Source organism: Mycteria americana, chromosome 2, assembly GCF_035582795.1.
Source record: "Mycteria americana isolate JAX WOST 10 ecotype Jacksonville Zoo and Gardens chromosome 2, USCA_MyAme_1.0, whole genome shotgun sequence".
Classification (NCBI taxonomy): domain Eukaryota; kingdom Metazoa; phylum Chordata; class Aves; order Ciconiiformes; family Ciconiidae; genus Mycteria; species Mycteria americana.
The window spans coordinates 22,342,571-22,364,887 of NC_134366.1; the positions used below are offsets into that span (position 1 = coordinate 22,342,571).

At 35.8% G+C, this 22,317-nt stretch overlaps 1 protein-coding gene across 1 annotated transcript in view; it reads right to left on the reverse strand.

Annotated features, from left to right (window-relative positions):
• MALRD1 (MAM and LDL receptor class A domain containing 1) overlaps positions 1-22,317 on the reverse strand; it is a 292,669-nt gene that overhangs the window by 207,976 nt on the left and 62,376 nt on the right. The window contains exons 16-18 of the mRNA XM_075495520.1: positions 21,407-21,774; positions 19,353-19,765; positions 2,365-2,452 (exon numbers count right to left, since the gene is read on the reverse strand). Of these exons, the coding sequence (XP_075351635.1) occupies positions 2,365-2,452; positions 19,353-19,765; positions 21,407-21,774 (869 nt within the window). The remainder of the gene's footprint in view (positions 1-2,364; positions 2,453-19,352; positions 19,766-21,406; positions 21,775-22,317) is intronic.

The window sequence follows — 22,317 nt, forward strand, 5'->3', positions numbered from 1 at the left end:
GCCTGAGCAATACACCTGAGTTAATTAAAAAATACATATGAAGACTTTTTATATAAAATGTGGCTGGGACAGCAAGGAATTCTTTTTTTCCCCTGAGGCCTGGAGCACTGAGACTGATAATAAATTCCCCACGAGCAGGAGCCATTTCAACTTCATAAGGTAGGAAGCAAATCTATGACATCAAATGAGTTATACTCCAATCAAATGAATGATACTCCCATAATATCTTAAGACTCACACAAAAGACTTAGGGGAAGGAACCTTTTGAAGGAATAATTGTATGATATAATAAATGTATCTACAACTCATAATAATAGCAAGGACCTTATTGGTCAGAATTTTTTAAATATAAATGCCACATTCAAGTCTCTGCTCCAAGTCTACTGGAACAGAAGAAATTTTGAACCTTCATGACACCTGAAAAGAAAGGAGACCTTCATGAACCTACCATAACCTTCACAACACCTGAAAAGAAAGGAAAATCCACTCCTTTCTCTCTTTTGAAAGAATTCATTTTCTATAATGTATGACATACCATTTTGTCCAGAGCAAGCATCATTGAATGCCTTTGGTTAGGGCATTCAAATGATGCATCAAAGCAGTATGCTCAAGTTTTGACATCTTTAATATTACTTATGAGGGACTTTATCACCAAGCTATCGAGCTCATGTCTCCCTGGTCAGTATTTGGTTATTTGAAGTGGAACAAGAGCAACTGGACAGCTAGTGCTTAATTCTAGGGTGCAGGGACATGGGAACCCTGCTTTTTTTCCCTGATCAACTGCATTAAATACGGTGGAATATGCCATAGCTATTGACTATTTTGCAGACTATTCCCACAGTCTCTTTGACTCTTTTTTGGTTGTTGGGATTTTTTTTATGGTGTGGAGGAAGTAAAATAAAGGGAGGACCCTGGAGAGTCTCAAAAATTGCTCTCAATACCAAAAGCGTTTTAAAAATGTACAGAACAGAAAAACTGTTTCCTATTCAGCTCTGTCCATCATCATACTTGAGTATTTGTTTTATCTTTCCACACAAAATGAGCTTTTTTTTCCTTATTTATGAACTTTGAAACTCTGACCCTCTGTATTTTCCAACTTTCTTTTTGTTCATTTTTGATTTTTTTTTATATCTCATTTGAAAACATGTAGGGATTTTCTGATTAGCTCTTTTAATGTTTTCTTTCTCAAATATAAGGCATTGTACATTAACTGAGTATTTACAAAAAACTTCATATTCAAAATGTTATAATAAATGTTGTACACTGTATAAACTTGGTAAAATGTGAGATAATTATCTGCACAAGAAATATGCCATATACATTTGATATTCCTAGTAGACCTAATTATATCTACAAGAAATTTGTGGAGTAGCAGAATAAAATGCATCTGCACTAGGGTGCTTTAGAGTTAGTTCTAGGATACTAATATTCAGACACTGTTCTAAATTGTTTGCTGTTCTACAGCCCTATTATGACTGTACATCGACTGTCACACCATATATAACACTGTAATGCCTGCTGCAGCTAACACTAGTCCTCTTAAAATCTCTTCTGTGATGAAATGGCCTCAAGTTGCGCCAGGGGAGGTTTAGACTGGATATTAGGAAATTTTTCTTCACCGAGAGGGTTATCAAGCATTGGAACAGGCTGCCCAGGGAAGTGGTTGAGTCGCCATCCCTGGAGGTATTTAAAGGACGTTTGGATGAGGTACTTAGAGACATGGTGTAGTGGTGGTTTTTGGCAGTGTTAGGTTTATGGTTGGACTCGATGATCTTAAAGGTCTTTTCCAACCTATATGATTCTGTGATTCTGTGATTCTGTGATTCTGTGAAGTGACAGGTCTGGAATCTGTTGTCTTGAACTACATGTATCTTGGGATATAATATTTTACAATTCTGTAGACATTGTACTACCCTGTACTAGCAATGACTTCTGAGGACAGGGTGCTCTATCATCTGAACTGTTCGTGTGCTGTAACGTGAGAGCAATTGGCACAGTAAAAACATTAAGAATTATTAGGGGGAGGCAGAAGGCTGTATCAAACTGAGTTTGCTGAAAGAAAGGTCAGTTTGTTTATACACAGTTATGTTTCTTTTTCCTTCTAGGAATCAAGATCTCAAAGTGTTTGGAAGCTGCATACTTCCTACTGAGGCTCTCTTTTGGACCTTATGTGCACAGCAGATACTATTTTGTGCTGAAGCCGGGGTATGAGGGTCTGAGAACCAGGGAAACAAGTCTGGATTTTCTTGTCCTCCGTGAGTCACAGTTTGATCTGGTTTTTTGCTTTTCCAGTAGCAATATTTACAAATGACAGCAAAGAATCAGCTCACAGCTAGGAGATGTACACTTTAATTCTGTTCTTACCATTGTAAAGAGTACAGCCTAGAAAAGACATGTCATCAAGCCCAATGTCTCCAGTGAAACCATCTCCTACGGTAGCTTTCACCAAGATCTAGGGAAACAAGAATTACAAAAGCATTTTCCAGTGTATAGTAGACTTCCACTTCTCATTAAATATTTCATATCAATTGATAGGGGAGTCATTTACCATGTTTCACACTTAAAATGAGATAAAATTTGTTCTAGGGGATATATTCTATTTAGTGACACTTTACGAAAGAGGCAAATTATTATCAGCTTTCACTGGTGGTCACATTAATCACAGTGAACCATAACAGAACGGTTGGCTTCACAATCATGTAAGTCCACTGAAACATCATTGTGATATAAAATGATGGCAAGACATTATCATAAGTGACATATTATGATTAGCTCCTTTGGTACTTATTGTAATAACTTTAATCATGATTAATTATAATAATGTTCATGTGAATAAATTATATACCTTTATACAAATCCCACTGTGATGAAAACAATTAAGTTGGTTAGAGATGTGCTATGGAACATTTTAAAGAAAAATATTCTACTTTTTCATTAGAGTTGTCAATGCTGTATATGCTTACTTTCTCATTATTGTCTACTGCCAAAAGAATGGGAAGAATGGGAGAGGTTAGTATTTGTGAAATACTCTGTGGATGACTGAATAAGCCTCTTTTCTTCTGACTGTTGCTGAATGGTAAAAATCCAAGCAGGTGATTACAGAAAGATACAGGAAGAATTTTCTTAATTTAACTAATTTATAAATCCTTATTCATAAAAAAAATAAAGCCTGCTCAAACCATACTTCAAAAAAAAAAGATTAATAATTGTTTTTGCTGATCCAATGGAGTTCAAATGTTAAAGTTATTTCTTTGCCTTTTTTTTTTAAATACTTATGTCACATCTCACACACACACATTCAAGCTTCCAGATTATTCTGGAATGCTGCATAAAATTTCAAATACATTTTTCACCATTTGTTCCTCAGTTCAATAGAAAATTCCTACAAAGGAATGAACTATAAATAGCGGTAAAAATACTGCAATACAGCTTCACAGTACTGTTAGTTCTAATATTTTTGTTGTAATTTACTTATTTGCAATTTTATTTGCAAAGAAAGCTTATTTTCAACAAGTAATGAAACACTGCTCAAAGATGCAAGGCACTTCTGTGTAGATAGGTGTTTCAATTCTTTTGATCAAATATCATTGATATTTTGGAAACATCCTCACATCAAATGTAATTTCAAAAATATATGCTTGCATTTTACATTTCAGTATTTCTTTTGTCCTGTAGTAAATTAAGTCCTGCAAAGGATTTCCAGTTTCAGAAATCAGCACTGTGTATTAAACAAGCTTCTCAGTAACTTGAGGAAAATAAGAGAATTCATCTACACAGTAAGAACCATTGTTCACCTGGTACGTACGCAGAGCTTTTATAAGTCACACTTTAAATTTATTAACATGTGACAGGAGGAAAAAATATTTAAAAGGTGCAAGGAATGGCCTTAACACTGTAAAAGTGAGAGAATAATATCAGTCTTAATATGTAACACTGACAAATTTGTTTCTGCTATTCTGAAGTTGCAAGTGAATAGCAGATTTATAACTGATTCTGACATCACCAGGGTAAATAAAAATGATTACACTTCATTTATAGATTTTGTCCATTAGACAAAATAAATGAGTATGCTAAAAGATGATGGATGGATGTCCCTTACTATGGATATGCTGAAGATAGATTATTTTAGCATAAAATGAATCTAATGTGAATGACAACAGTAAATGACAGCATTGCTTCTTACTGCTCTCATCTCAGTATGGGATTCTTACTTTACTCTCAGAATATCTACAAATATTCTTTACAATGTTACTCCAGTTGTTTGTTTCCTATTTAGGTTAAAATGGGGGTAATTCTACAGTATCGGTACCAAGAGCATAAAAATGCTTAGAAACAGGACAAATCGAGACATCTATTATTTGGAAATGCCATGCAAGAAAATCTATTATTCCAAAATGACAAAACTCCTTCCAGTGTAATTCTGACTGGCAAACACACAGCAGTTTAAATAAAATTTTGACTTTGTTTTCAAAGCATGAATGATTAACTACTCATAATTAATTACTCATAAATGAGCTAAAATTCAGACAAAGAGGCAGAGGGTTTGTTAACTCAACTTACACAGTTATTACTAATACAAACCCAAGCCCCCTCAAAACTACACTATTTTTCTGTGGGATTGTGCTGTGCTCTGACGGGTGTTAACCAGTAGGTTGAGGGGCTTCTCTCCTCATAGCTCCCTGTGCCCGTCTTCCCAGCCTTGACATTCACACAGTCTGAGGCCATCCTTATGTATCATCTTCCACCAACCTTTCCCTGGAGGAGGCTGCACTCCTGCAACTTAAGAAGGAATGCTTTTATTAAGGGCGTGAAAATATCCAAAGATAGAAGTGGCAGGACGCAGTTCTGCAGGGGTAATTCAATTCAGAATACTTCTTTACTGTTACAATGATGATTATGATTGTGTTACTTAAAATCTCCTCACCCAAATTATTTTTTTTTATTTATTTGTGTGCTTACTTGGGGAGTCTGACACTTTGGCATATAGCATGACCTCGCTAAGTAACACATAAAATGTAACAGAGGCGTAGGTATATGTTCTGATACACTTAAAACTGAAAATAGGACCAATTTATGAGTTAGTGCTGCAGTATAAAACTTAGTCTCTCTGCAGCTGTGGTTAAACATTGACCACTTTAATTAATTTGCCAGCTGAAATTCTGCAAACTTCATAAGCTATTATTAAACAACCTCCAGGGAACTCATCTACCATGAAGCTCATTTCACATCTCATTTATTATTTGAATGAGGATAAATAGTTCCCAATTTCTTCAGTTTCCAGAACTCTAGAGATCCAGTCTGAATGAAATCTATAAAGGTAGCAAAAAGTATGCTACGTAAAAAAGGGGGAAAAACCCCTCCATGAAAAGCAAAATGTATTAGAATGACACTCTATATACAGGAAAGCATTGATCCCTTAAGATTTTGAACAAAATAGGTTTTTGAAGGGTGAAAGAACATTATGACAAATCTTAATAGAGGAATTACAATGGGTAATACTGTTCTGTACAAATGTTCCATTTTTACAGTAATGCTCATTTCTGTCACTAGCCAATTCCCACTGAAGGTTAGCAAAATAAAATCTTAATTTCCATACAAGCATAGTTTAAGGTAGAATGGAATTAACTCTAAAAACTGTGAGGTATTAAAAATCCTGAAGATTTCTGAATGTCTAGGAAATAGTGATATTAGTTCTAATGTATTTACCTAGTAATATAGCCAAACAATATCTCAGGTTTGTCACAGGAAGTGTCAACTGTGTTACTTAGTGATTTTATTAGTAGTTAGGGCATGCTAATTTTGACTAGCTGTGATTATTTCTGGCAAGAAACCATGTGGTTTGGTTTGAAGAGGAAAGAACAACCACACAAGTGAATAATAGTACAAATAACCAACAGAACACTTTGTCATCAAAAACTTTTGTCATAACTTACTGAAAACAAATGCAGGATTAAAAGTCATATACCTTTCACTGAAGTAAACTGCTCCTATGTTTTAATGCTATGTATAAATATAGGAAAATGTCTCATAACTTTTCATCAAGAAAAGTAACCAATTTATGAGATGATGGACCTTTTGTAATTACAGATAAAGGACAAGCCATAGAATCATGAATTGTGTGAAATCTGTATCAAAATTTGTTGCTTCAAAACTCCTTTTTATCAAGATATCTTCATCCAACAATCATGTCACAATAAGTCTTCACTGTAGGACGATTTTTTCAAGAACACATGAATGTATTCTTATAATGATATCTCAAGAAATACATAAAAAAGAGAAACCATTTACCAAGCAAACACAATTTTTTCAGAAAAATTGTGATTTTAAAAAAATCTGACAAATTTAGATTTAATTTTGACTTCTTGAGTTATTAGTTCATGTCAAATAATACTTTTTGGCTTCTTTGATAAGTGAGTCCAAACATGGTACTTTATTCCTCCCTGGTTTTGTTTCTCTGTTTCCTCAGCTGCCATCAAAGGAGTAGGCACCGTGGGACCTGAGACCATTTCCCAAATCTCTCGCCTAGGCATCCAGTAGTTGCATCCCAACTACATTTTCCTCTGTACTTTCTGCACCATGGTTTCTGTTGGGAAAAAAACTAGGGTGAACTGGCAGAAGAGGTGCCATAGCCTATTCCAGCTTTCCCCCTCATGGGGGAATTGACTAGGCAATCAGGGCTACTACTCATAGCATGGAGCCCTTCTGTCCCCAAAAGCGAGCACAAGTGGAGACAGCCCATCAGCTGCTGGAAAGATTATCAACATTAGGTCACCACAACATTTTAACGATACATGTAGAAAAGCTCGAGATTCTACTGCTGATCTTCAAAGCCCATCAGCCCCTTCCTTTTGTGTCCATTAAAAATGCATTAGAAGTTAATGTCTCAACACTTCAAAAGTTGAAATAAAGTCCTTTCATACAGGTGTCCAAATGAATTCTTACCAATGATCATAAGGACATACACACCAAATATGAAAAATCTTGTGTTAAATATTTGATGTTTTACAGTGCTTGCTTTTACAAGATACTGAAAAATACTAGTTCTAGTTCAGTAAAGCACTTGATCACACTTCACTATAAGTTTGTGAACTCTCATGCTGATTTATGTGTTTTCCAAGCACTTCTCTAAAGTGCAGGGAAGAATCACATTTCTGTCCTATTTCAGACTCTTCATTGATGTCGGTGGGACTGCTGACAAGCATAATATTAACAACTGTTTACATGTTCTGGGTGTCAGTACTTTGCTGTATTGAGGCCACAAAACTTCACTCAAGAGAAAAGATCTTGTTTTCACTCTGTAATATTAATGTTGGAAGAATTATTGCAGAAGTAGTATATAGTCAGTGTCTAAAAATTTCTGAGATTCTAGCTTTATAAAACAACATGGTTAGCCTGCCCACTTGGGAAACATCTATCTAGTAATTATAATGGTGAAGCTATATTTAATCCAATTTAAGGTCATGGTTAGTTTTGATTTCATCTACAAAGATTTACAGAAGTCTCCTCTATTTCACAAGATTATGGCAGAATGAGATTATTTTCAAAAGCAACCCAGATTGTAAATATGAAGTGTTAAAAAACCCACCACACCCAAACCCACAAAAAACACAAAAAACTGGACAAACGCACCTTTAAATCTGAAGATATTTTTCAGTCTCAAAATTGATATAATTTCTGTTCAGTTGGCTACAGGGGCCCAAAAATGCATAGATATCCTTTAGCAATTCTACTTTTTGTAATATTAAAACTGTAAATGTTTTCTTTCCCTAAAGAGGATGGAGGATGATTTTTTTTAATTACTTAAAAATCACTAAGTAATGAAAATGCTTGATAGATAAGGATATACTCACACAATACTAAAACATCCACGGTTAACTTGGCAAGGACAAATCTAGTCCAAACCCCCCCCCCAAAGGTACTGTAAATTTTCTCCCACATCTAAGGTACAAGTCCCCCTAGTGTTCCTGTATAAATTTATGGGGGTTTTTTAGAGCACTAGTCATTTCTGATAGCCTTGCGGTTAATTATGCAGACAGTTTAAGGATCCAAAGTCTGGATTTAACTGATAGCTGTTTTGACAAGGATACATACAAGTGAAAGTGGGTGAGTTGTAGTATGGGAATAGCAAAGCAATGGCAAGGCTGATGATGTTCTTTCACGATCAGCCTTTACTGACTCTAATCATATTATGGGTACCCTGAACTACTCTCAGACGGAATCTCATCACCTGTCCTTTACCATAAATGTGTTTTTGCTGCTAGTGCAATCTTCCATGACAGGTGTATGCAGCTTCAGCAGTTTACACACATGTTCACTTATATGCTACATAGATCCTTTCTTTCTCCCAACCACCATTTCCCCAGATTTTAAAAATAAATAAATATATAAATAAATAATAAAATTGCAGGATTCTGGCTGAGTTACTATGTCAAATTCCTGGGATTTATGGTCCTAAAAGCTGTGTCCCACATTGACCAGGATGGTCTGTTATGAGCTGAGTACCTTTGTCCCTCCTTTTTGTACCCTGGAACATGTCACGATGTCAAGGGCTGCATAAAGACATCTCCACATCTCTATCCAGAGAAGCCTGAATAGGGCCTTCATGGACAAACTTATATCTGATCTATGCAATGCTTACTGCTGAGGCAATTCTTCCATGCTGAGCTAAGGAATATCCTGAGAGAAGACATGCATCGTTTTCTTTTCAACACTTATGAAAACATTTATGCCAGCAACCAAGTCAATTATCTGTTCAGCAGCAAATGCTAGTGAGCAAGGGGATCACTATTACATGTTTTTCCTAAAGGTGTGGACCTTTCCTTATGCAAAGGATCTTGCCTGACTGAGGTAGTAAGTTATACAGAATTGCTGCTCCTACATCCACGCATATGGCCTTAACCTCCCAAGGTAAGAAAACAATAACATAGGGATATCATCAAAACATATGACTTGCCATGAAATCCTGTCTTTGTTAAAGATAACAAGAGTTTTGCTATATACTTCAGTGGGAGTAGAATTTCTACATTGTTTCTTAATTCTGATATAAACATACTCAATAAACATAGAAAGAGTATTAAAAAAATATTAAACTCCCCTGTCTTTGATGTAAAGCATAGAACTATGGAAGGAGACTTAATTAAAGCTTCAGTTAAGTACTGCTTTCCTGTGATCTTCTTGTTACCTTTTCAAAGATGGCTTCTAGATCCAGTAAAGGAATGAGAAAAAAAAGTTACTAACATTTTCCTTCTCTTTGCAAAGTTATCCAAGTCTCATTTCCTGTTCAGCAATTCCTGCCAAGTAATATAGTAATATCAATAGCAAATTTAAGACACTATTCTTAATTTTCAGGAAAGCAAAATTCCTGCTTTACATGATTCCCCTCAGTTTGGGTTGTGGGTTGTGAAAGGTGGTTAAAATCTTTCATTCCTGCAGATTTTCCATATTTAAAATGTGGGCAGTACTTGACAGTTCATTGGCATATAGAAATGTTATTTCTACCTTGTGTGATTTCCTTTGAGCTTCCTGCATGTAAATAGGGAACAAAGGTAAAACATATCCACCCCTGCCCTCATTGTCCCCTCCCCCCCAAAAAAAAATTGCAAGGAAATGACAGATGTGAAATAAAAAGTACAATTTCGACTGGAAAAAGGCATTGTTAAGATAGCTTAGAAATTCTTATTCTTGGTCTCCTTTGTGCATACATTGTGACTTTATGACATCATGACAACTCTTCCACTGCATACCAATAAAATAACAACGCAAAGAATAAACTATTTCTATTGCCACAGAGTGGAGTATAGTTTCATAATATTAAGTATTGTACTAGCACTAAACAAAAGGGCAATTTCTTTCCCAAAGAAGTGAACTAAAAACATGCAATTATCCCTGAAGGTTTGCACAACAGACAATATATTTTCCTGGTTTCTCATGTGATTTCCTTGTTTTCTGTGCTCTGAAATCTGCTTGTCAAAAATGACAATACTGATGTTCAAAAATGACTTTTTAAAAAAATCACACTACTTTTTGCCTTTCAAACTTATTGCACTTCACCATACACATTTTCAAGACATAAATTCTCTGTATTTCACTGAACAGACTTCACTAGCAACACAAAGTTCACCACCAACCACAAAGTCTTATGGTGGTTTTTCATTCGTTCCCACAAGTGTCCCAGTTCACTTATTGTCCACTCTACATGCATATTGTTTCTCACCTAGATTGTGGACTGGTGAAGAAACCTGAACATGAATTGTCCAAACTAGAGTCTACACAAGATCTGCATGAAGTATGGATATGAGATGGACATGACATGTGCCAACTTTGGTTCCTGACCCACTATAGTCCTCCAAGGCAGGCCTTGATCCTGGTCATGAGGACAGGACATGGTGGAGAAGCCTAGGTTATACAAGTGCAAGTATTAAAGCTGTCACGCCAAAAGGCATTGATACTTCAACAGTACAGACATGAAGTAATTCACATGATTTGGCCCGACATCAGCATCCTCTGGCACAGCTCCCAAACACCCTGTAACCATCTCTGCACATCATACCCTGCCAGGACACATTCTAACAAGACCTGAGAGTTAAGTATCAGTAACACAACAACTCTTTTGGTTTGGTGGGTTTTTTTAGCTAGCTTACATAGATATGTAGGTTATACATTGGGTTGCATAAAAAAAAATGTGGTCAGCAGGTTGAGGGAGGTGACTGTCCTCCTTTACTCTGCTCTCAAGAGACCCCACCTGGAGTACTGCATCTGGCTGTGGGGTCCCCAGCATAAGAAATACATGGACCTGTTAGAACAGGTCCAGAGGAGGGCCACAAAAATTATTTGAGTGCTGGAACACCTCTCTTATGAAGAAACACTGAGAGAGTTAGGGTTGTTTAGTCTGGAGGTTTAACTGAAAGAGGATAGATTTAGATTGGACATAAGGAAGAAACTTTTTATGATGCGGGTGGTAAGACATTGCAATAGGTTGCCCAGAGAAGTTGTGGATGGCTCATCACTGGAAGTGTTCAAGGTCAGGTTGGATGAGGCTTTAAGCAACCTGATCTAGTGAAAGATATCCCTGCCCATGGCAGGGGGTTTGGACTGGATGATCATTAAAGTCCCTTCCAATCCAAACCATTCTGTGATTCTATGACTCTATGATCATTGAAGAATTATAAAATGTGGTAACACTCCCCTGCCAAAATTAATCTATTAGCCAATTAATAAACAAACACTCCAGAGGCAACTACATACCAAACTGTATAGGTCAGCCACCAACCACAGGCTTTACATTGCCATAGTGAAAATAAAACTGAGAATGATTACTATAAACAGATCAGAAACCAACTGCTCAATGTAAATCTGAAAACCAAAGAGCAGTGTGCAACATGCAAGCAGGTATCATGGATGAAAGAAGCCAACACACAGATCAGAGATGAAGAAAAATAGTCAGTGCCCAGAAAGAGAAATACCAAGCTGCAGCAAGTATGGCTGGATATCCATGTATTTGGAGCAGAATTGGAGGAGCAAGATGCAACAGAAGCATGTGGTAATCTTTAGAGGATTAAAAAAAGAAAAAAAATCCCTGAATACTGATCTCGGCAGACTATTAGCGAAAGTGCAAAGGAGAAGAGTAGGAGAAGAAAGATGAGGAATGACAAACTGAAAGCCGAAATTGAAGCTGTTGCTAGAGTGGAAATCCAAGATAACTAAGTCCTTGTGTGAAAATCACTACCAGGGAATGGATCAAACGCAATAATGCAAAAATGATCACAAGTGGGTATTAGAGGTGTAATATACTTCTTAGAGAAATCCTTGATAAATTCAGAGCTGCTTTCAACACCAGGTTTTAATGAAAGATATGTATCTGACCAACTGAACATTAACAAACTCCTACTGGTATGCCAGCACACACTGAAAATGAGGCCCTGAACAAGGAAGCAAGCAGACAATCAAATCAAGGCAGAAGGCTAACAACACTTGACAACAATAAACCTGGTTCAATAAAGGTGAAAGCAATTGCAGAAAATCTGGAATCATAGTTAGAATATCAAAAAGGGCAAGCCTTTTGATGTACCAAAAGCTGTCTGCAGCACAATGCCTCACAGCATGAGGACAGATGTACCAGAGGTTAGGTCAGCTGTCCAGCTAACTGGAGTGTGTGTCTCCCAGTGGACTGCTGGCACATACACAATGAGAACAAAACAGGCATGCAGTGGTAGCTCCCAGACTCTTGGCAGTATATCACAGGTGGGAGGTTAGACCATCACTGTTGTGCTAGTAGCCCTTAACAGACTTTTCTTTCAATAATTTGCCAAGTTACTTCTTGATCCCATTCATACTTCCTTGTATTGCCCTCGGCAATGAATTGTACAACAGACCACCCTAAAATAGTGTTTCCTTTTGATTTGATTGTGTTGCCTAATAATTTCACAGAGTACTTCTTATTCTCTGTATTCAGAGAAATCATTAATGATCATTCTCTATGCAGCTTCTCTATGACCCTGTTGATTGATGTTTCTCTGTTATATCTCCACCACCTCTCTTTCCAAGAGGAACACTCTTTATCCAAGTATTGTGGAAAGGGTCAAACTTTTTAAATTTTTTTTTTCAGCTTAAGTTCCTAATGTAAGGGTAAATATGCAATTACTTTTTTTTGTTTTCTTAGGATATATAGAAGAAAGAGCACAAACTGTTCAGAACCAGTTTCCTTCTGCCAACACTGTAAGTGGTAAGGATAAATCCTAGCTGCATGTGCTGATATGCAACTGTTAACAGGCCGAAACATGGTCTCCTTAGAGTCCTTTTCACACTAGGAAACAGTACTTCTCTTTGGGACAATAAAAAGTTATGCGTACTCTTCCAGTGAAGCTGCGTGCAAGAAGTAGAATATGGCTAAGTTTGATCAGCTCCATTTTCTGGAGTATACCAGTAAAAGTCCAGAATTTCAACCTGACACTTACCAATTAATGATTAGAGAAGACTGAAAAACTCCTACACTTAAGTAGATCTACAAAAGTATTGACATTACAAGCCCCACTGAAAATTTCCCAGAGGTGCAGTGAAATATGATATGAGATACAGAACCTGTAGTTTCAATAGTTCTGATGCTTGTTATGCAGGAAAGGAAATTTGAAATTTTCTTACTTCAAGGATATTATAGCTGACAAGGAAGCCTAGCAAGTCATTATCTTTTCTTAAATTGATACAAAGTGTATTTAGTCTACTATAACAAGTCCTGCTATATTATTCATGTATGAAATATAATTATCACCACTAGAGATGCATGAAATAAAAACATTAAATTCTGAAACCTCACAATTTGCCATAGCACAGGCTTTTTGTTTGAAACAGAACTAAAAACCACTTTAAAAATAGTTTGTAAAGTAGAATTATGCCAAAAAGTCTATTTTCCACTAGAACCCCAAGTTTTTCATTACAGAAATGGTTGGGCTGGGGGGGGGATGTTGTTGATCAATCTGCTCTCTTCTCAGAAGAGTACCTGCAAGAAGCAGCTAGAATTGCAGAAGTAACTGAAGAGTGAGCTTTATGATCCTGTTTGACTTATTACAGAGCAGATCATCAGAATCCCCAAAGAAGAATCGCTACCTCATCTCACTGAGGAATGAAAAGAGAGGGAGTAGAGGGTGAGAAAGTAGATACTGCCTATGTGATTGTGACCAGCTACCTAGTGGTGCCTTAAATAAATTTTTAGCCCTTCCTGTCTCTCTTTTTAGATGAATGGTAAGAGCCTGGATGCAAATAATGTATGTTTACTACACATATTTGACACCAAACTTATCTTATGTCAAGGGCATACCAAAACCATAATACAAGAAGTAGCTGGGTATAATTAAGGAAAACCTAACACAACCCTATAATCAAGGTTAAAACCTCAACTGTAACTAGGTGCCTCCATGACTAATTCTATGGTTAAAAGATAAGAGTAACTGGAAACAAAATGTGTTTGGAGTGAGCTAATTTGCCTTTGAATTTGAAAATCTTTGTAAGAAAAGATATAATATGCCCTAAGAAATGAATAGATGAAAAATGAAGATTTAAATGAATATATTAAAAAACCAAAACAATCACCTTAACCTAGTGTCTCAGAAATGAAGAAAACTTCCTTTAGATTCTTATCTGTCTTTAGACAAATTCTGCTGCTAAAAAGTAAAGTTGGTTCTTGATTTAGCACCATTCAAGAGGTATACTTGAGGTTTTATGTATTGGAACTAATTAGGACTAACACTGCACCCTTCCCATTTGACCCGCCATACAACTGATACTATATTTGATGATATTGTCACAGATCACAAATAATACATTATTAGGGCTGTGAGCAATTTAGAAAATAATTTCAGAACTAGTTTTCTCTTTCATCCAAAGTATCGTGAAATATATTAATTTTTTTAAGGATTTCTTTGGCAGTCACCCAAGGCTTCCTCTTCAACACTCAACTAACAGCTGCTAGGGGTAAAACTCCAAGGTGACTGTCTGTCTAAGTGGGGACTGATGACGCTTGTAATGCTTCACTCGGTGAATATCCTACTGTAACAAAGCCTTCCTGTAGGCTGGCTTTCATTGTTTTATGTCTGCAAGGGTAAGGGGACCCTAGTGATTCTCAAAGATCTTTCCCACTATCTGATCTAGAAATGATGCTCAGTAAATGCAGCAAGGAATGCCTCCCAGTTCAGCACCGGGTGGCTACAACATCTTATGAGCTGAGGAATTTAACAGGAAAATGATGTGTGGGAATCCCTAGGGGTTCTAGGATTTACAACAGCAACAAAAAAAAAAAGAAAAAAAAGAAAAGCTGTAACTACAGTGATATTGCATATTTCTTCCTTGCAGATGCTGCAAGTGACAACTCACATCATACTATGTAACACCAAATGAGACAAAAGGATTTTACAAGACAGCTAAGCTAATTCTTTCCGATACATTTACAACCCACAGTAAAATGCCAACATCAAAGTCCTTTATGTGGGAACATCTGAAATAGGACTGGTCAGTGCTTATGCTTTGATAGCTCACCCTGAATAAGAGACAGGGGTATTCAGAACATCAGAAGAATGCAAAGACACAAGTCACATTTTGCTTTAACAAAACAGAGGTCTGTTTCAGGACAGAAAGTATTTTTCCCCAAACTGACAAAACTTTGAATATATAGAATTGTCGCATTTTAAATCATGAGCAATGAATAGTGCAAGCACTATGACCACTGAAAACAGCATGTTAGAGTGTCAAAGGTACAAATAGCAGTGTACAAAAAAAAGGGAAAAGGATCCACTGTGCTTCAGCCATCTGTCTTCCCATGTTTGGTCATATTCCAAACCATTATATCTAGTTTAAAATGCTGCTCAGGAGCTTGAGAAATCTAATTTACACCATTATCAATATACTCAGGCATATATGTTTCAGAATCAGGCCCTTAAAATACAAACAGTTTGGATTCTACACTGAGAAGAACATAAAAATAGCACAACAGGTAGTAAAAACAGTAGCTGGAGAAAGGTTGGCTTGTATTTGTGTTTGTAGAACACAGTGCTATTCTATATCCATAGCAAATGTATCATTCTAATTTTCAATCAATATTCCATTACTTTCTAAGCTAATACCTAATTGATAATAAAAGCAAAATTATTACAGTGGATTTGGTTATTTACTTTTCTTAACCACTTGTAAAATAGGAAAACACCAAATGCATTTTACATCTACATAACTGCAATTTTATTTTGCATATAATCTTCCATAAGCTGGTATTTTTCAATAAATTTTCATTATTTATTTTCTCCTGATTTTGGTCCTTGTTTTTCACACTTAAAAGGAGAAAGTTTTATATTTGAAGGGAGATGTATTGTTTTATATATAATACTCAAAATACTAAAATTTTTAGTAAGTATACTCCATATAGCATTAATACTTAATCATGTACTTAAACAGTGTATTTGCATTTTTAAGTTTCATAACAGCCAACTTAAAACAACTAGACTGATCATTATAAAATCATCACAGAGTATTAGACTCCTTTATGTATTACTTATGCTTTGGAGTATCAAAGACCTATAACTGTCTTTGTTTACAGAGGTAAACATATGTATTGCAGATGAGCAAAAAAGTGAATTGGATTGGGGTAAAGGTAATTGCTTTCTCTTTTGTTTTTAATATTATGTTTTGCAATATAGAAAAGTTGCCCTAGATACCTTATGACGGACATGGTAGATATGTGATTTATATCATGACTAAAATGAAACTATACTGCCCAAAAGACTGAGATACAGAATTTTGCCATTGTTCACATATCACGATTTCTTTTTCCTGTATCCACAGAAATTTGAATGAATAGAGCAAGCTAAGACAGCTACATTTATCTAAGATGTTAAAATAGAATCTTTACACTTCCTTATGAGCAGAAACTATTTCAGGTATTATGATTATTCAAGGAAGATAAAAGCAAACACTATCCATCATCAATATAAGTAGGCTACTATGGACAGATTCTTATTTTACTACCTTTCCAAAGGTACTTTTAAGGAAAAGACATGTCAGTAAACTTCTCAGGAAGATTAAAATAAATGTAGATCAAGTAAAGAGACAAGTACACTCAACAGCCTATTCTTTTTCATGTTGAAACACGTGTCCCATATAATAAAAAGGAATATCTTGAAAAGGAATATATTTTTAACCTGAAATTTTTACAAAAAAAAAAAAAAGTAAATTTCTTGCAGTTTATTAAATCCTTTGCAGATTTCTCTGTCATACCTGTCCTGAATTCAAAGGGAAACTCTAGATCACTAAAGCTGCAAAAGTGAGTTTTATAAGCATGTGTATTTTGGACCAGTTTTGTTACTTGTCAGTATTAATATTTGAGAGAGGTGCCTAATTTTGGCTCAGAAAACCACATTCCCTTCACTTAAATAAGTTACCTCTAAATTTCCCTTTTCATTCACCCAGCTACTCCTGTTCTGCTCACTGATGTCACATTTAACACTCTGATGTAAAATGTCTGATGGAACAGTAACAAACTTCAGCCACGGTTTGATGGCAGATAGAGCAAAGGTTTCCTGAGAAATTTAAGATTCTGAGGTTTAGTGGGAGCTGATATGAGCAAAAGAAGTCTTCATGTGCTGTTCCCTTTGGGTTTCTGCCAGAACATTCAATTAAAGGCTCTACAGTTTCATATCTATAGAGTTCCAAACTTTCAAAAGGGGATCTGGCTTTCCAGAGGTCCTCAAGTATCTTTCTTTGCTGCTTTGAATTTTTGGCTGAGAACTCCTCCTTTTCCTAACAGTTAGTATATAGGCACAATTGTTTATATGCTCCCAAAGTTGGCTTCCCATGCTAGTAAACAAACTGAAAATGTGAATTTGAGGGATTTACTATTCATAGTGATTCTTTCTTGGAATGTGGTGAACAAATGACAGACTTACATAGGGAGGGAAGAGGAAGAGGTGGTATCAGCTATCTCAGATATATGATAATCTCTTACATTTAGAAGAGAAAAAGCAAAATGAAGGTCTGCATTACAAAGACTTAGGCCATCTCATGTTTTCTATTCACTAGGAATCTCTGAAAATCCTAAACCAGCTGATGCACTGGCTAGAGATGGAGATTAGGAAGTAAAGATATGTATTTTGACCAGAAAATTATTTAAAAGTTCTATCTTATTTTTAGACTTTCAAGAAAAAAAATCCATTCTCCAGTGAATCTAAACATTTCCTTTGAAGCATGGAAGTGACCTGCAAGACTTTAAGCATGTGGTGTGAAAACACTGAGCCACTAATTTTATGCGGTGTGGGGAACACAACATAGTAAACATAAAGGCTATAACTTTAATACGTTACCCAGCCAGTAGGCAGCCCAAAACTAAATGAGAGGCTGTTCTAGTACACATCTCAGTAGAAATACTTCAGAGAAAAAGTGGTAACAGCGTGTGAAGACCTTTCCCCCCACACGTCTTTAGCCCTGGAAGTATCCAAAGACTATGCTCTTAAAAGGAAGATTGGAAAGAGGTCAGTACTCGGCCACTTCTTAGCAACAGAATAACAACTTGTTCTTTTCAAAATTTCTGAGATTTGAAGGGTTGTAGGTCATGACAAAGCAAGCTCCACCATAAGAAATGCAATACACAATAATGAACATCAGATCTTGATCTCTTACTTCAGAACAAACCATCAAATTATAACTTACACCTCATACCCCTCAAAAATGACTATGAAAAACAAAACTACATCAAAAGAATATAAGGTCTTTGCACTCCCTGCACAGAACTGGGCAAGTACAATGGAAAAACCTACAACACTAAAGCATTAAAAATATTTTCAGTTACTGAACAGACCTTCCTAACCCTCAGGAGGTCAAATGTAGGACACACAGGTGTATAGTTCTTTAGACAAACTACCAGGCATAGGATATGTTTTCTTACTTAAAAAAAAAAAGAAGAAAAAAGGCCTTGTTAGCATTATGTTAGTACTCCTTTACATTTCTACAAAGGGTCTTGACAAAAAAAGAGCACTCTCCTTCCAGGTGCCTCCATGCAATCACAGTAACATTAAGGCCTTTTCCTCCAAAAAGGATAGAACTTCCCTTCACCTAGAAATAATCTTTTGGGAAGTAAGTGTGGCACAATCTAAAGAAAATATTGCATTGTATCATATTTAAAAGGAAGGTGTTTCTTTTTATAATATGTTTTGGGGTTTTTTTAAGTTAATTTTATGACCAGCTGGCAGTCAAGTAAACTAATGTCTCCCCTAATAAACCTGCAGGTTCGTTAACCTGAGCAGAATAAACAGATCACATAGTGAAAGGTAAATAACATTTAAAATTTTAAAAAGGTGAGAAAATAAATCAAGGTTTGTAGCTGTAACTTACTATAATCATATCTTCCTCCAAATGGTATTTGATTGTTCACCTAGCCGTGCACCCAAATATTTTGAACTGACATTTTTTCTGGCATTATATAATTAAAGATTAATGTGTAACCCTGGAAAAGTAAGGCAGAGAAGACGATATTCTTTTTAACACTCCTTTTTTCATGAATGAACCAAAATTTTTGCCAAGCTGTTCTGAAGCAGATTCAGATAAGTTTGTTTCACCAAATGCTTGAAAAACAAAAATAGCATCTTCTTTATATATCACATGTTCCTGTTCAAAAGATTAAAATCAAGTGTTTTAGGGGAACAAGTAAACTCAATAAAAAATAAATATTTCAGACATATTTCATCAGAAAACCCCTACAAATGTATTTCAAAGTAAATTTGATCAGACGGTTACAAATAGCTTTATGATTGCACAGTCATTTATACACTCTCAGTGTTTTACAATGCAGCAGATAAGCACTTCTCAACCTAGAAGGATCATACCTGGAATGGCTTAGAGATGTTGATGTAGAGTTTCTGTCTGATCCATCTGTTTCCTTGATTTCCAAACTTGTACCACAACAGCCGTCCCTTGGTATTACTCACAGTTCTCTGGAAGACTGACAGCTTGTAAACTTGCTTTCCAAACATATGATAATGAAAGCGGAAAATGCAGGTTCCATTGCCAGAAGGGTTGAAGAGAGGACTGAGCAAAACTGCTTTATCTTGGAATTGGCGTGGCTCAGAGGATTCCATGTAGAGGTAGTGTCCCCTGGCTGTGCCTGTCGTGTGATCCTTTAATGGGCCTGTATTAACCGTGGGGGTTGGACCCTGTATTCTGATCCAGTCAAAGTCATCCTCAATGTCCTGCTCCCAATTGCACAGCCCATTTTCAAAGTTACACTGTAGGTCAGGATCTGAAATATAAACAGAACAGACTGTCAAGTGAAAGCAGTATCAAAAGGTGATCGTGCTTTAATATCTTTTTCTCCTTGCAAAAATTTCTTTCTAATATAGAGAAAAATGCGTATATTCTTCTCCTTGCAAAAATTCACCTCTGAAGAATAAATATACACTTGCCTAGACAAAAAAAGAAAAAGAAATCTTTACTTAATTACCTCCTCTTTCAATATATATCTGGCAAACTGTACATAATTAATTTATTGAATGGACAGAACTGTGAATAACATTTTATTATTCATGTTATTAAATTTACGTATTTTTATAATTAAAGCATGCAAAGTTTTTTAACTGAAATTTAACTGAGTACAGGAGTTAAAACTGAGGTTAATTGGATGAAATAAACCACAGGATAGAGTCTTATAGGTATGTGTAATAAGTGACCTAACATGTTTTTGCATGGCAGTAGTCCTAAAAATGGGTTGTGTTTTAGATATTTATTATCCTCAATAATAGTAGCGTGATAGCTTTATCAAAGCTAAATTCAAGACAGTCATTTATAACACAACTGCACTTTATTATTTGACACCAAGGCAAAATATATTGATCAGACCAATTACTTCTAATGTAAAAAAGTAAAATGTGTATCAGAGGTGGAGAGCTTGCATTTCATCTTTGCATCTGCCCTTCATAAACAGTAACTGACATAATAGCCAATTTTATTTTTAATTAAGCTGTTATTTTTTATGATGTTTAAAACTGCAAGTCATATAGTACTTTCTTGCTACAGACCTCAAAATGAGTTATAAAGAAGATAGGCATTTTACAAGTGGGAAAACTGAGATAGGCTGGAAAGCCTTCACTTTCTTTTAAATTCAGATCAGTTTTAAGTTGATATTCATCAAATATCAGTACAGGCTGATATACCCTCAAGCATGTAAGGTGTCCCCTGTTTCTCAAACTCATTGTGATTTGCATAATTTAGTTACCTCAGGATGTGATAAAGCAACTGCTAGTTAATTTTATTTTATATTAATGTTCTTGAGTTCTTAAAATTGATGAATGCATGCTTCAGGGAGAAAATCATCAACAGCACCCTTCAGCACTGCAAGGTGAATGTCAAAAATGTGAACAACTTATAACTTTCCACAGTACTTACAAGTTCTTTCTTTGAAAGGGACAATTATGCCCAGCATGACTAGTATCTTCTAGTACAGATATTTTAACTTTTTCTAGGTAGAAAGAGTATAGGTCATAAAAAGAGATAGGACATACACTCCTCTCAGCCTATATATGTCTTCCACTGTACTTCCATCAGTATAATCAAAGACAGCATGTTAACCCAAATCAAATGGCAGACTGTGAATCCTCTCTTTCAAAATAAACTTGTAATGCATGTGTGTGTTTTACAAAAGTGAAAGAAATATGACTCGTTTGGATAAAGCAGATTGAATTCCATTTACCCTCAGCTGTAACTCATCATATGCATTTAAGCTAAAAATTTTCAGAGTTTGTTTCATCCGTAACTATGTTCAGTTGAATCATCACTGGCTGTGACATCGATAGGCTGTAACAATACTGTGCTTTCTTACTCCAGGGATGAATTTGCAAGTAGATTTTGGTTTGATATAAAGTAAGCAATAATGGAAAGTACTTACTACAGTTGTCTTCATCCGATCCATCCCCACAGTTATCCACAAGATCACAGACCAATAAACTGTCAATACATGCTTTTGTGTCTCTGCACCAGAAATGATTAGGTCCTTCACAACTTAATGCTGGAGGTGGAAGAGCACAGTTTTCAAATGAAATGTCATCAATTGCTGAGACGCCATCATAAAAACCCAGACTGATTTTATCAAGTGATAATTGGAAAGGATGTGGAAGGCGTCCAAGCTGAATGACTGCCTTCAACCATTGATTTCCCTCATTGTAATATGCCCTCCAAAGGACAGTAGGCTGTTTCAGCCCATCCACAAGTAATTGCATCTCTGCTGCCCCAACTGACTGTCCATAATTGTAATACCTGAAATGATAAAAAAAAAAGTTAAGGGTGCAAATGATGAGAATGGACCACATCACATAAAATGGCCAGTACCTTTTCTGTCATAGCTTCGTGAAATATAGGAAGTTCACAGTGCCTATTTCCAGTTTACCTGTAATTCAATCCCCTTTCTGTATGATGGTAGGGTAGGCTGCTCTATCAGTCCAGGACTCATTTCAAGAATTGAAGATTGGGAGAGAAGAAGCCTACTTCATTAAATTAAAACCCATAAGTGAAGAGACACATTTGCTTTCATATCAAGCAATGAACACTGCTCACTCAGAAGCATAATATGTTTTTTATAAATTTAATTCAGTACATAATTGTGAAGTTTCAAGAAGGAAAAACAGAATACTTACTGAATGCAAAAGTACACCTTTTATCTATGTTAGTTATTGTTAACCTGTTGCATTTTACAGCATTTTTGGAGGATCTCAAAGCATTTAAAAATCATTAATAATTAGGTAAGCAACTGTACAACAAAACTGGGAACAGAACCAGGAACAGAACCAACAACTTATAACT